The sequence below is a fragment of the Arachis ipaensis genome, chromosome B2 (genome assembly GCF_059453495.1).
Source record: "Arachis ipaensis isolate K30076 ecotype BB chromosome B2, ASM5945349v1, whole genome shotgun sequence".
In the NCBI taxonomy this organism is placed as follows: domain Eukaryota; kingdom Viridiplantae; phylum Streptophyta; class Magnoliopsida; order Fabales; family Fabaceae; genus Arachis; species Arachis ipaensis.
Genome location: NC_142437.1, coordinates 101,458,293 through 101,474,678, shown reverse-complemented (window position 1 = coordinate 101,474,678; position 16,386 = coordinate 101,458,293). Strand labels below are relative to the sequence as shown.

The 16,386-nt window shown below is 33.6% G+C and overlaps 1 protein-coding gene across 1 annotated transcript; it reads left to right on the top strand.

Moving 5' to 3' along the window:
• Nucleotides 1–12,833, top strand: EMB2730 (Ribonuclease II/R family protein). The gene is made up of 14 exons (XM_016328254.3): nt 1–390; nt 3,969–4,125; nt 4,253–4,366; nt 4,455–4,532; nt 4,600–4,731; nt 5,952–6,173; nt 6,715–6,897; nt 7,696–7,758; nt 7,859–7,965; nt 8,045–8,194; nt 8,899–9,058; nt 9,886–10,281; nt 11,153–11,377; nt 12,121–12,833. Exons 1-14 carry the CDS (start codon nt 125–127, stop codon nt 12,244–12,246), a joined length of 2,379 nt encoding a protein of 792 aa, XP_016183740.1. The 5' UTR covers nt 1–124; the 3' UTR covers nt 12,247–12,833.
• The last annotated feature ends 3,553 nt before the right edge of the window (nt 12,834–16,386 follow it).

Genomic DNA, 16,386 nt, shown 5'->3' with positions numbered 1-16,386 from the left:
CAAGCCAGCAATAGTCCAAACGCCAAGTCCATCCATTGAAGTTCTACTACATCCCCAATTGCTAAATGCTCTGAGCCTTGCTATTCTTCTCTTTTCACTCTTCTTTCACCTCTTAACCGTTATCATGGCGGTTAGAGCAGTGAACACCTGCTTCCTCTTCCGTTCATCTTCTCCTCCTCTCCGCTTCTCCTCCTCCTCCTCCTCCTGCCGCCGCACTCTCCGCTGCTGCTGCTGCTCCTCATCCCCAGCATTCGTCCCTCGGCCGCCCTCCTCCAATTATGGCGCCTGCCTTCTCCAACGCCGCTCCGTCTACACTCTCTTCGACAGCGTCATGGAAGAGCTCCGTGCCATGCGGAAACGCCGCAACAATAGAATCTCCGCTGCTTCCAAGTAAAAACCCTTGCCTCATTTTTCGCTTCTGTGTGTTTGGATTTACCTAATTATTAAGTTATGCTTAAGAGTACTGTAAATGATAAGGGAACGGTACTAGAATGGTGGTTGTCATGAAATGCGATGAATTAAATACTTGTTCAATAAACGTTTTCTTTAACGAAATGACAAAGAAATCTGAGGAGTGAAGTGGACTAGATTTTGCACTCTTAAGTCTTCATCATGTTTGGATGTGACTATATAATTGGATGAGATCATAATAAAAGTATTACTGTATTCAAATCAGATGCTGAAGACTAGAGAGTACACTATCTACTTCTTGAATTGTCTGCACCAGTATTGTGGACTTAAAAAAATAAGATAATGATCAAATGCGAATAATAGTCCCCTGACTAAGGTGGCAGCTACCAAGGGTGTATGCACCTTACATATTATTTTTATTTTTTATTTTTGGGATAAAAGAAGAATTTCATTAGGATTCGGAGAAGGATAATACAAATTGGGGATAAGAGTTCCCTTATATAAAAGCAAAGCAAAAAAAAAAGGGATTTATCTATAGAAGAGAGAATTTCATTAATGTATTGATGGAACACTACAAAGGAGTGGAGGAAAAAAGTTCCTCCAAACCAAAGGAAATACAAATAAGACCACAAACTTCAATGAACTGTAGCTTTCCAATCTTTCATCATGTCCAAGAGGGAAAGTCCTCTGTAAAACCATATGCTTTACACCATATAGATACTAAACGCCTAATTCTATCCCAAATAGCAACTTCTCTTGCGAATCTATTGTTAAAAGTGTGTAGATTGTGATTGCTTTCTAGCTAAATACTCCAAATAGTGGAATATATTGCACATTGCCACAAAAATTTAGCCTCTTTCTTTCTCCCAAAATCAGCAAACCTCATCAAAAGAAACTGATCTAGTGATGCGGGGCACACTGGGCAAACCCAAGATTCTCTAAACATTCCAAACAAAGAACTCCACAAAGAATCAGCCATAGGACAATGTAAAAACAAATGTCAGACCATTTCTGAATATCCCTAATACATTACACACATTTGGTGATATAGCCTTATGTGAATATGAGGTCTTCTGACTAGTAAATTGTTATTGGCGTTAATTCTGTTAGGCATAGCAGTCCAAATAAAGGATTTGAATTTTGACTTTAAAGGGAGCTTTAGATTTCAATATTTGTTTATCAAGGGTTGGTATAGAGATTGAAAATAAACTTTACGGGTATACTGACCCGATGAATCAAGATATCATAATCTTTTGACAGGAGTAGAAGATAAAGGGGCATTTCAAGTAGACTAAAAAGGTTACCTAATTCAATGGGCTCACCATCACTAAGATTTCTAAAGTGAAAGTTCCAAGAATAGGAAAATCCCTTATTGAATAGAAATCCCTAATAGGAATGTTATGTAAAACTGATAAGCAATAAAGACGAGGAACTAAAAGGAGCATCTCATAGCCAATAATCTACCAGAAAGAGAAAGTGAGATCCATCCCCTACTTTTGAAGAAAGAAAAGATATCAAAGTAGCATAACCATTAGAAACAAATTTCCAGGGGCTAGAGTAGCATGTGAAGCAAGATTTGCATCCATTCATTTCTGTTCAATCCATACATGCTTCTAATAACGTTATACCAAAGAGAATGTGGTCCCAAAGGAAAACGCCATTAGCCATTTTGTTGCCAAGCTAATGTTTTTTTATAGTAGATTACCAAGACCAAATCCTGCTTCTTTTTTGGTAGACAACAAATTTCCCAACTCACCAAATGATCCCATGTTAAGCCCATAGCACTAGACCAAAGGAAATCCCTCATTTTTTCCTCAATGGTTTTAGCCACTCCCTGTGGTATATGAAGCAAAGATAGGAAGTAAAGAGGGATACTTGATAAGCAAGATTGAAAAAGAGTGATCCTTCCTCCTAATGAGAAATATGCTCCTTTCCAAACACGAAGATGCTTGGAAATCTTCTTCACAACAGGATCCCAGGAAAGAGGTTGAAGTAGGGTCCCACCTAAAGGAACACCCAGATAAAACAAGAGGTCATTCCAGAATTTGACATCCAGCCAGAGATGCTATGTCTGAGAGATAAGTTGGGTCAATATTGATCCCTTCTAAGCCACTTTTAGCCAATTTACTTCTGATAGTTTGATGCCATAAAGATTGGGATTCTAAAGGAAAGTGCCATAGCCATTTTGCCACCAAAAGTAATATTCTTAAACACAATATTGCCAAGACCCAAGCCTCCTTTCTTTTTAGGACAACAAACTTCCCAATTCACCAAGTGATCCCACTTCATATCCAAAGCACCACACCAAAGAAAGTTCGTCATAATCCTTTCAATGGTGTTGACCACTCTTACTAGAATTTTAAATGGACGAAGTAAAGAGGAATACTGGAGAGGCATGCTTAAATGAGAGTGATACTACCACCTAAAGAAAAATAGGCCCCTTTCTGAATTTCCTGGCGCTTAGAAATCTTCTCAACGACAGGATCCCATAAGGAAATGGATCTAGGATTGCCTCCCAGTGGAACACCTAGATAAATGAGAGGCCACTCCAACACAAGACACCCAACCATAGAAGCCAAAACAAAGTAAAAACTTTTACTGAGTTAAAACATTGATCTAAGAGTGGATACACACCAATACAAATTCATTTTAGAGGAATTTATCTATTAGTACACAATAATTGATAGATATTTGTTATGTTTGGTTTGAAAATAGCATAGGATTTCAAAGCTGAAGTCATTGAATATTCAAGCTGAGTTGAGTAGGAAGTTTAGAAGGTGAAATGGAAACGTCTTAACATAAGCTTCATGATGTTTTGGGGTTTTGGACTTTGGTGCATGATATGTTAGTTTAGGAACCTTAGCTGTTGTATTTAATATGTAACATATATTTAAAAAAAAAATTCTTAGGATAAAGTATATTTTTTGTCCCTAACGTTTGCACTTTGTTTCAAAATACCCATAATGTTTAGTTTTATTCAGTTTTATCCCTAACGTTTTCAATTTTGTCTCTAACGTTTTTTTTTTTATTTTTGTCAAAACTATCCCCAGAAGTTTTCAATTTTGTCCCTAATATTTTACTTGGAGTTAATGTCCAGGGTAATTTTGGCAAAAATAAAAAATGTTAGGGACAAAATTGAATGCAACTAAGCGTTAGTGGTATTTTTGAAAAAAATCGCAAACATTAGTGACAAAAAGTATACTATACCCAAATCCTTATTAAGATCTAGAAATGTATTTATAGCTATTTGCTAACACTAAGTAGGATTTTTGGTTGAATTTTGAATTGATATTTTTAAATATCAATCTTTGCCATCTTCTACCCTCCAACAAGTTGGAAATTGTTCTTCTTTTTGTGTGTGTGTGTGTGTGTGTGTATTTCTTACTCCCTTTTGTTTAGTTCTTGGATTCAAGGTAAAAAAATGTTATTGGGGTTTGGTATCAAATACGTGTCCCAAGTGAAAGAAGTCTTTTAAATTTTCATATATAGTTTTACTTGTGGTTTCCTAGCTTTGACCTTGTGTCAGTTACTGTCTTGATTGTAATTTTATTTGACAGCATGGGTTTGTTGAATGAAGAACTTGTTGAAGATAGACTTGTGAGCCGTTCATTGCAGAAGGGGTTGCTTTTGGAATTCAAGAAGGATTCTGATAGGATGTTGTTAGCAGTTGCTCAGAGACGTGATGGCAAGAAGAATTGGATGGTTTCTGATCAGGTTCTTGTAGAAACAACATAATGCGGCATGTTTAATAGGTTGCTAGGTGTTAGAACTTTTGCATTTTTGTAAATGCTAAATATTGCTAGTGTTTGTCTATTCTGACTCTATTTTTATTGGGCTGAAGAATGGTGCCACTTCTTCCATCAAGCCACAACAGGTGACATATATTGTCCCTGGGATTGACAATTTCGACCAAGCAGATATTGCAGATTTTATTAAGAAAGTTCAGGATAACATGGTCAGTTTCACAATAGGATGGCAACAAATTCCGATTCCATAACATTTTATTTCTGTTGATAAGTAATACATTGGATGATATGATGCAGGATCCATCACTACTTGAATTTGCTTGGGTTGAGCTCCTTGAAAAGAATAAATCTGTGACAGTTGAAGAGTTAGCTAAGGTATTATTATTTTGAATTCGATGTTAGTATGCTTCCTATATCCTCTCTTATGCTGCTTATTCTGTAGATAATTTTTGGTAGTGCTGAACCTCTTGAGAGCTATTCTACTCATCTTTTGCTGTCAAGGGATGAAATATACTTTACTGTGCTGGAGACAAAAGGTTCTCGTTCAATATATGGACCCCGCCCAAGTGAACAGGTAGACGTATTACTTTCATATTCAGATAAGCTTTCAAAAGAGAAAGTACTGTTCATTATATATGTTAGTGATTTCACTCCTCATTTCCTAAGTTATACTTGTGCTCCAGGAAGAACCTTACAGTTTGCTTGTTTTGAACTTGTTGCAAATTGAATCATGGCTTAGTAGTGTAAGCCTATACTAATGGCAAGTTAGTGGAGTTTTTCTTTAGCTGCAGGAGTTTTCCGTAAGGTGTCACATGCTATGTTTTCTGGTTTCATGAATATACCAGTCATTGTAACTTTTGCATTTTTCCATGTGAATTATGTTTCAAAGGGGGTTTCCTTGGCTGCTATGTGTATTATGTACACTCTTTTCAAGGAGGTTTCTCTAATAGATAGGCTGAGGGATTTGGCATTTTGGTCCTTTCTTTGCTGGCCGTATTTCTCCTTTTGGTTAAGGAGTATCCCTAATCCTACAAAATTTCTTCCATTCTTGTTGTGCAAGTTACTTTTTGTAGTTATGGAGATGTAGTGAGTAGTAGTGCTACTATGTGCTTGTTTGGGCGTCATTAAATCGATAAAAAAATTTTTTTCTTTCAATGAAAAAAGATCTTTTTTTTATTTTTTAGTGTGTTTGGCAAATTTCTAATAGTAAAAATAAAAGCACTAGAAAAATAAAAAATAAAAACATCTTTTTTGGGCTTGTTTGGGTGAGCTTCTAAGAAAATATCTTTTTTCGAGTCATCTTTTTTTAAAAAATCTTATGGAAAAGTAAAAATAATTTTATGTTCGGATATCTCATGCAAAAAGATCTGTTTATTTATTACATGAAAAACATCTTTTTTTTTAAAGAAAAAAGATCTTTTAAAAAAAAGATGTAAATTGCAGCTTCTCAAAAAAGATGTTTTTTTTTTTAAATTTTTCTAGTACTTTTACTTTTACTACTAGAAATTTGCCAAATATGCTAAAAAATAAAAAAAAGATCTTCTTTCATTGAAAAAAAAGATCTTTTTTTTTTATCAAAATAATGATGCCCAAACAAGCACAAAATAAATGGTCTTTTTTTCCCTTGTGATTTTAAATCATTTAAAGTACTGATTCATTAAACTGTGAATTAGGAAGATGGTGCTTTCTAGTGTAAGAGGCAGTGTTGTACAATCTTTTGGTTTGTTTTACTAGTTATTCTGAGATGCCTGCATGCGCTAATATTTCTTAAAAATCATTTTTCTGAAAAGGCAGGTTGAGGACCTTATCCGAAGCAAGCTTGCAAAGGAGGCTGCTGAGAAAGAACTTCAGGAGTTTTTAAAATTGCTGGTCTCGGCAAAATCAATGGCTTCACAAGATAAACCTCCTAAATCTTCATGGATGGATGACGAGAAAATCAGGAGAAGAATCGAATATCTTGAAGCATATGCTGTTGATTCATATCAAAATGATGAACAAAGGAAAACAGCTGGGATGGTAACTTCTCCTCTCATACCTAGTTTGTTCTGATTTAGCATTGTTGCATTTGCTTTCTTATCTTTTAGTAAAGGATATCAAGTGATAAAATTAAGAGAAGTTTAAGCATTAGAGTCTGAAAAGATGATTTACAAGCTGGTTGTATTTGGAATACTTTTTATGTATTTATATTAGATGTAATTGAGTAGAAGGGTAGTACAACTAGTACAAAGCATGGCATATCTCCATGACATTCAGTCCCTACTGAAGAAACTGGCTAACAACTTGAAAGGTGGCTTATCTTAGTTTGATTCACTTTTCTCCTTGCTGGAAGTACAATAGAATATCTTCGAATAGTTTTATTTTATTTTATCTTTTTTGTAAGGTGGGGAGAGGTGGGAGAGAAGAGAGGGAAGGGGGGGGGGGGTTGCTAGAAATAGAAATTTTATCACAACAGGAGAATCTTCGATTAGTATTGCATCTCTAGGCTGTTCGAGTGCAATTTAAGTCAGTGGAGTTGACTTTCTTGTTCTAATAAGTTCATCTTCTATACTACTATCAGATACTAAAGGAAATGGGTCTGGCAAAAACAGCATCTTCTGCTGCGAATCTCTTGGTAGATATTGGGTATTTTCCTGTACATGTCAATCTTGAGTTGTTGAAGTCCGGAACTCCCACTGAGCATTCAGAAGAAATCATATCAGTTGGTCAAGCTCTTCTATCGGACTCATCTGATCCTGACGAGGTGATGTACTATGCTTGTTAACAGCTCAAGTGTGTGATATCGTACATGTCATGGCCATTTCTTTAGAATGATAAAGATACATGTACCACAAACTTCTAACATCATTAATATGCTGTTACATTCTCTTGCTTCAAGAACAAGTATTACAGTTAATATATACTAATATATACTAATTGGTTTAGAGCTTTGGTGACTGGTTCATACCCTTATATGTTGCTATGATAAAGAGTAGCGAGAAATTTTGTTACTTTTGAAATGTTTCTAATTCATATTTTAAATCATCTTTTTATCATTGTTAATGATTAACCATTCAAAGATGATTAATACTTTGTTATTTGAAATACAGCGTGCGTGTCATGTAAATATGTTATCTATTAGGGTTTTTTTTTTATTTTTTATTTTTTGGGTCAGATTCTATCTATTAGTTAAAAATGTTAATTTGGGAGAGGGTGTTTTTGGAACTTCGAAGTTGAATATCTAAAATTTCTGAATACAACCAAATGATGTCACAAACATGAAAAATTAGATTTTGAGGTAATTAACAAGTGTCATACTCCTATGATGGTTATGTACCATACTAATCATTGTTGGATTACCCCAATTCTTTCACTAAATGCATGGACTATTCAGCCTTTGCAGTAGTTTTAAATTGCTATAATGGCTGGACTCTGAAAATTTTCTTTTCCATCTTCTTGTTCTCTTTTATTGGTGTAAGCATTCCAAATAATGCTTGGACTCGTCATTTTTTTTTTTTTAATTTTAGATGCTGATGTTGTATTTGGCTTTGTCTATGTTCAGAATATCAGGAAGGATTTCACTGATTTAAAGGTGTACGCCATTGATGTTGATGAGGCTGATGAGGTATTCAATGAATGTTATTTGTTGGTTGTATTGAGATCTGCTAAGTATTGCTTCAGTGTTTTGGGTGTCTAGAATTTTATTGACCAACAAATAAATGCAGCTTGATGATGCTTTGAGTGCAACCAAGTTGCAAGATGGTCGGATCAAAGTTTGGATACATGTTGCAGACGCAACTAGATATGTTCAACCTGGAAGCATTGTGGACAGGTATCTGAATGACATTAAAATAAATATTAGTTATTTTTTAGTCTTGCAGTTGCAACATAACATATTTCGCTGGATGCAGGGAGGCTATGAGAAGAGGAACATCTGTTTTCTTACCGACTGCCACATATCCTATGTTTCCAGAAAAGCTTGCCATGGAAGGTATGAGCCTGAGACAAGGAGACCTTTGTAATGCTGTTACTGTATCAGTTGTGCTGCATAATGATGGCAGGTAATTATGAATTCAAAGATTGTACATTATGGTAGAAGTTCATCTGATTAAGTAGGAGAACTTAAAACTGTGGTGTCCGGTATGTGAGAAATCAGTTAGGAGTTGGGACCCATTCTGAAGTGGGACTTGGAGTATTTCTGTCTCACTCATGTATTTGATGTCATATATTGCATTTAGGTATTTGAAACTGTTGAAGCTTCAAGTGAGATGAGTATAATGCTAATTTATTTATTTTTAGTTATTAATTAAATATTTGGGAAGGGATATCCATTTTTTTACTTGTTCAAGGTACTACATAGATTGTTTGGGTTTACCTTATCTTTTCTATCTTTTTTTCTTTCTCCCCCTTTATCCGCACAGAAAGATCCCTTATACTCAAGCCTGCACTATTCTTTATCTTGACAGATTCTTCCTTCATTCAAAGTAGTTATGGTGATAATTGTCATGAAACCATCTCCCCCAAAAACTTAAATAGTTTTATATCTAATATGCTCCATATGCAAGAGCCTCTTTTGGACTTGAAGTGTGGATAATGTGTATGTCCATACCACTTTTTTCTCAAATTCAATTTTTATTTAGAAGGATGTGCCAACAGGAATAACAAAGATCAAACTCTAGAAGTATTCAAATGGTTTTATATCTGACACTAATAGTTAGGATGGTGAGTTACCCCCTTTTAATGATGTTCTATGTGGGTGCAACAGTATCGCAGAATGTTCAGTGGTTAACTCGGTGATTAAACCAACATACATGCTGACATACGAGAGTGCATCTGAGCTACTCCATTTGAACCTTCAGGAAGAGAGTGAACTGAGAATTTTGTCCGAGGCTGCAAATCTTCGGTTAAATTGGCGTCGCCAACAGGTTTGTCCTAGTTTATATATATATCGCAAATCAGTCCCCGAAAACTTTTTAGTCAAACAATTTAATCCTCAACAAATTTAATCACCAAATCAGTCCCTAACCTTTTATTTGAGAGTATAGACTATAGATAGAGGGGGATTCATCAGCTAATTAAAGCTAGGGAATATCCTATTTGATAATCAAATTACAGAAGCCATTAGAATGTATCAAACTGTTCACAAGGATATCGAAAAGTATCACCACTGCTGATAGAAATGACTTAACAGCTGTATATTTCTTCTTCTTTTACACAATAAAGGGTTGGATATATACAGCTGCGCCCAACCAGAATAGGAAAGTAACGAAATCTGATCCCATGATTTGTTTCTTGAATACCTAATTAATCTTATTCTCGGAACATAATCAGAGATAAGCCTAACTATAGGAATACAGTATATACATATGATATTTTAAAAAATAATCAGCACCAAATTTCTGCACAGAACAATCACAAAATTTACCTTGTAGAATACTCAAAAGGATGCCATCTTTGTTTGCCTTGCATCAAATGCTCTTGGAAATTTCTCTTTCCTTGTCAGTGTTTCTAAAATGCACTTAGATGTTAAGATTTTTTTTTATTACTATTATTATTATTAAAAATCTACCCTTGAGATGTGGATAGAAATATTCTCAGAATTTATTGGGGGACTGGAATGATAGGTTTAACTGAGTGGATAGGCTTTCCTAGAATTCATGGTTATGGTGCTTAACTATTTAGTTAGTTAAAGCTGTCCAGAATTATTTAGCCTCTAATACCATAAGTTCTCTTTTTTCCTGCCTTTGCCCAGGGTGCAGTTGAGACAGCAACATTAGAAGCTCGCATTAAAGTGTCTAATCCAGATGATCCAGAGCCATCAATAAAACTTTATGTGGAAAACCAAGCAGACCCTGCAATGCGATTAGTGTCTGAGATGATGATACTCTGTGGCGAAGCTATTGCCACATTTGGATCTCAGAATGAAATTCCTTTACCCTATAGGGGACAGCCCCAATCAGATATAAATGTTTCTGAATTTGCTCACCTTCCAGAAGGGCCTGTCAGAAGCTTTGCCCTGGTCAAAGTAATGCGTGCTGCAGAAATTGATTTCAGGAAGCCAGCACGACATGGGATTTTGGGAATTCCTGGTTATGTTCAATTTACATCTCCCATCCGTAGATATTTAGATCTTCTTGCTCATTATCAGGTGTGTTTCAGTTTTATAATTTAGAGGTACAATGGATTGCATATCTTGGTGCAGCTAGTTTCTCAATATAAATACTATGAAGTCAGCAAAACTTTTGAAAGACAAGAAGCTAGATTTGGGAAGTGAAAAGAAATTAATCACTTCTTGCCTATATTGGTGCTGTGATGCATAAGCTGCTACTATAGGTGCTTGAAGTGTGTACCTATGTGACTGTTTCAGGAGGGATATAACTGCAACAAATAATTGTTGTGTTCCACCAATTTATAAATTTTCTTAAAAGACAAAATTAAGTGATGATTAGATTAACAGCCCATGCTAGATTAATAAAAGGTGTAGAGATACCATTTCTACTTCATAGCATTCTGAGTTTTTTGGTTAGAGTTAAACCATAGATTTAAAGATTACTAGCAGCAGGTTGTTATCTAGAGCTCAAAAACTGATTATTTTAAAATCGTAATATTTTACCAAATCATCTGCATGTATCAAGTAATAAATAACATACATAATAATTTCATATCCTATTTAGTAATTTTTCGTCTAGATAGATAAAAAGTATCATGTGACATTTATGCACATGCAATATAAGTGTTCAGTGGATCTGTTCATGCTCAGAATACTGCCTAGAGGACATTGTTTTATAACTTATAGTAGCCATTGTACCATGATGAGTTTTGCTATGCAATTGAGCTTGCGTCCTTTAAGTTTGTAAATTTTTTTTATCTGTGGCCTTTTCTCCATCCGAAGCTGCCGTTATGAAATTGTTTCTATTAATATAATTAATATGCTATGCTGCATCTTGGTAAGTAATTCTAACTTCTAAGGGTTTTTCTATATCTGTTTTGGTTGTGTCTGTAATGTGTGTTTTCTTCAGGTAAAAGCATTTCTTAGAGGTGAACCTCCACCTTTTACATCTGGTAAGCTTGAAGGGATTGCTGCAGTTGTAAATGAGAGATTCAAAACAGTGAGGAAGCTCAGCAACAACAGTCTTCGATACTGGATGTTGGAATATTTACGAAGAGAACCAAGAGAGAGAAGATACCGTGCCTTGGTCCTTAGATTTTTGAAAGATCGAATTGCAGCTCTATTGTTGGTTGAGGTAAGCAGTCAATAGCTCCTACTTGTACTGTATTCTGCAGTTCATGCCATTTCGTCATTGTACCAATGGAAATTCTGGTAGCCCATTAAAAATCTTGATGAGATACCTGCCTAAAAATGCTACGTCTACGATTACTTGAGAATGACTTTATTGTTTGTATCATTGGTGAAATATAGTCTCAATTATTTGTTTGGAAGTTTTGGTTTCCTGTTGCTTGAACCAAAATGTTTTGCTGCGTGCCAAAATGCATTCAGGAAAATTGAGCAGTGAAGCTAAAAATTGATCGTTAGAACAGATAGACGTGCCGTTAACCTTAGGTATTGTTTTACGTGTCTGTGTTTAGCTAGTTTGCATTTAGATTAAATTACTTTGGAGGTTTCTATAGTTTCACTCATTCTCATTAGGTTCCTATAACTTTGTAATCAAATCCATGTATTGAGTAAAAAATTTCAATCAAGTTCCTATAGTTCATTAAGTCTCTATATTCATGATGAATCACTGCTTTTCTGAAAATGTGCAGTAGAGACTTGATCACAATATTTTTAAACTAGGAGTAAGTTGAACAGTTGAAAAATGTTTGTATAGTATAGGTATTTAATAAGAAATGTTTAAACTAACATAATCCAATTGAAAAGTGAAAACTCATTCGGACTATAAGGAATTCCAGATTAATTAAACCTTGTTTTAATGTCTGCAATTGTAATATGCTACTCTATTTAATCCAAAGTTGCTTTTATCTGTAGGTTGGACTTCAAGCTTCTACGTGGGTTTCTGTTGGAACTCAGGTAGGGGATGAAATATTAGTTAAGGTGGAAGAATCACATCCTCGCGATGACATTATCTGTCTGAAGGAGGTTATAAAACAGTGACCGCAGTGTTAAAGATAACTCTGTTGAAGATTCAAAGAGGTAATATATATCTTGCAAATCAACACATGGACCATACTATTTGAATTGGATGGTCGTCTAAACCCTCATTCAGCTTGTTTGGTATGATGCCGCGTCGATTGTCTACTTCATGGAAGAAGAATCATGCTGAAGGGGCAAGGATCCAACCTTGTGAACTCTTTCAAGCTGTTCCAAGTTTTGAGGTGGAGAGAAATTCAGATTATGACTGGCATTTAGGCTTCATGGTGATGCTAGTGAACACTGTACAGTCCTTCAGATATGTTTGGCATGATTTATTTTTTCTTTTTCCAATAATAATATATATCACCGGAGGAAGTTAATTCAATATTATGTGCCGGCCGTTTACAGCTTCATCATTATATAACTGTCGGTTTGAATTTTCAGAGAAATCACTGTAATTTATGGATTTTTCACATGATTTGGCCGTGTTTCATATCACCATCAATATAAAGAGACAGATCTCACCATCATGTTTGACCTAGTCATGTGAAAAATTCACGAGATAATCAATTTCCGTAATTCATCATAAAGGGACAAAATTGCATCAATGTATCTCTGGCTTTTTTATTATCAAGGATGTTAAGAACATCTGTTCCTGAGTTTCCGATTCCCATTATTTTTGCTTACGCTTCTAAAGATTGTAAGCATGGTAAATGTGCCATTAGGGAGGAACTAGGGTGAGCGAATAACAAGTCACTTAAAGTTAGGGGTGAAGACCCATGGAGATATGGGGGATTCGCGAAATCTCCATGGAGATGAAGACCCGTCCCTGCGAGTAAAGGGGATGGAAATTTTTAAATTCCCGCAAATATGAATTTACTAGAATGTTTTCACTTACTAAGGTGAATTATGTTATTTTATGTTAGAAGTTTTTTTTAGTGTGTATGTTAGATATTTAAAGTGTATGTTGAATTATATTAAATTGTGTTTAGATTAAGTGTTTTATTATGTTAAATTTTGTTGAATTGTATGGAATAAGTTATGATTGTGTTAATTTTTTTTATTTTTTTAACAATAATATTCATAGATATTTGCGAATATCTGTGTTTTCTGTGGAGACAGTTAAGCGGAAATCCATGATAAAAATAGAATGGAGATAGAGACAGAAAGACATTTTTTTTTAAATAGAAATGAGGGCGGAGAAAGAGTACCTATCTCCCATACCCATTGTCATTTTTACTTAAACGGTTAAACATAATATTAATCCGAAATAAATACATATAGCACTCTTTTTATAAGAAGTATATTTGACCTAAGATTTGGCTTTCTTAAAGTGCACGAAGTTAATGAGAAAGTACACGAGTTAACTATTCTTAAATATGTGTTCCACACCAAAAAAAAGGGTTAGTAATTCAACAATGCTTAACCTTTTTAATGTTACTAACTAGAGATTGGATAGTCCTCGATCTTAGATATTACAACACTATAACTCATTCACACTACATATTCATCACATAACACTTAAGTGTTCATATTCACTACTTGACATTTGCCAATGTTTAAACTCGGATGCAGATTTACAACTTGAGCTAAAGTCTATTATTATTAATATTATTATTATTATTATCTTAATTTGCATGTGAGTCTGCTTTGTTTTACGCTACCCGTGATTGGAAAACCCAACAATGATTCTTAGTAACATCTTCAATAGTTTGGAAACACAGTAAGGTTTTCGTTTGTGCAAGCAACCAACAGTTATGGGCCCGTTTGAAATGGAAAAAGTTCAAAGTAGTTCTTTTCTGAAAATTACTTGAGCAGTTTTTGTTTTTTCACTTGAGAAACTTTTTTTCACCCTACATGGCTAACCTTCGGTAATTTACTCATTTTAGCACCGACATTGTATTGTAGGGACAATGAAACTTGATACGCATCTGGTCGTAAAATTTCAATTTTGTCCCTGATAAATAGAAGGAATACTGGAATAGAGTACTTCAGGATTTTGAAAGTGATAAATTGGTCTTTTGAACTCTTTTCATCGTAAACATGAGTAGACGAATATTAGTTATTTGTTAATGTGTGAATTTTGCATACAACAACTAATTTGTGATTTCTTTTTTTCGTTAGTGATGATGAGAAATATTTTTATTACTTTTAAGAGTTTAATAAGATAAAAAAAATTTATACAATCATTCAATCAGATTTATGTAATTAGTAATTACTTTTATACTCACAGTCAATACATGAAAATTTAAATTCTTAAAAGCGACTTTATTCTTGTATTTATTATTATTATTATTATTATTATGAAGTCCCAAATTTGTGTATAAATGTTCTAAAATGACAATGACTGTAACTTAGTATTCCTGTGAAATAATGTGCAAACAGAACCTATAACTATTTAGTCTCTCTTGAATTTTGATAGCTGCAATTTTATTTATAGCATAGACGTTCTATCTTTTTATTTACTAATTATTTTGCGTGTGAGGGTACATACTACAGAGAAGTCTCAGATAAAAATAAATCAGAGAAAACAAAAGGAGAGGTTGATGTCTACCAATGACGATACGTAAAATTTGAAAGAGATCAGAGTCTCAACCACATTGAATTTGCATCAAAAGATGCAATTGATGGTTCTTTTCGACAATCACTCAGAGCCATCATGCAAAATGCATGTGATGTGCTTGTAAGTTGTGTCCAACTCCAAACCCTACTAACCCCTTCAATTTATTTATTCATTTTTTGGTGTGTGTGTATCTTGCTACTTGCATGCAATAGTTATAATTTACTCAAAATACTATATCAATATTTATAAAATCATGTAATAAATAGTGGTTTGAGAGTAAAAATTAAATTTGTCATTTTAATATTTAATTTAAATTCAATTTAAACTTTATTTAATTGGTTTCTCATCAAAACGAAACAGTTTTTTTTTTAATATTAAAACCGGTCTCATTTTAAAAATAATTTTCAATGTAAAGTGAAATTTAAAATTGGATCAACTTCCTATACATATCAGATTTAAAACTCATTTATTTCATAAGTTAAATATTTTTAGTTTTTGAATTTTATTTCTAGCGATCCTACTTTTTAAAAATTATAAAAATAAATTTTTTATCCTTAAAAATGTACTTATTTATATCTCAACATTAAATAACTTTTTTTGGGAAATGCATTTAGTAGGCTAACATGAAACCCATTTCTGTGGTGACCACATGAAGAATGGTGAGTCTCCATTGCTTTCTTTTCCTTCTGTCAACTCCTTGTGGACCTAATTGTCATTTATGATATGAAAGGCTGTTAGGTTGGTCACTCATTGGGGGGGCTCCGATCCTAATCGAAGGATCTTTCAACTCCAAAATTTTTTCATCAATATATTACATTATTCATGATGGTAGGTGTCTCTCTCTTCCCATGGCTTGGATTTTATGTATAGCTGTCTATATATCTATGCTCATGGGTTGGATGCATTGTTTTAAGCTCAAGGAGCTTATTTCATCTAATATGCGAATAAAAAATAATCTATCAACAATAGAAATTAATATCTGAATCAATTATTGGTTATATTTATGTAACTAAATTCATTTGTTTTACTTGGGTATTAATTATTTTTAACAAAATAATAAATTATTATAATAATTAATTTTTTATAACACTGAAATTAATTAGCTATTGTTATATTTTTAATTTGTATTTTATTTATAAATGTGAAAATGATTTTTTAAAAGTTTAATTATATATATATAAATCGATTTTTAGTTTTTATGTAATATAGTTGTGTATGTTTGAATTGGACCTGTATTCTAAATCTAGGTTTGTGTCGGTCACTTGCTTGATTAAGTTCGGGTCTATAGGAGATATGCTCAAAGAATACAAATCCAGGTATTATATATACGATTACGGGTTATTCATATGTTGGTTTTCCATTTAAATATAATTTAAACTATATATTTGTTTATAAGAAAACATACACCCACATTTTTTTTTAAATGATTTATAGAATTATTATTCATCATTCTTAAACAAAACTAACCACATTTATGAATTTTTTTCTAAAAAAAAAAAAAATTCAAATTAAAAAAAAGAATGGCAACCACTTTCAATACTACTCACAATAATGGAAACAAATCGAGGAAAAAACTACCATACACACATATGTGGTTG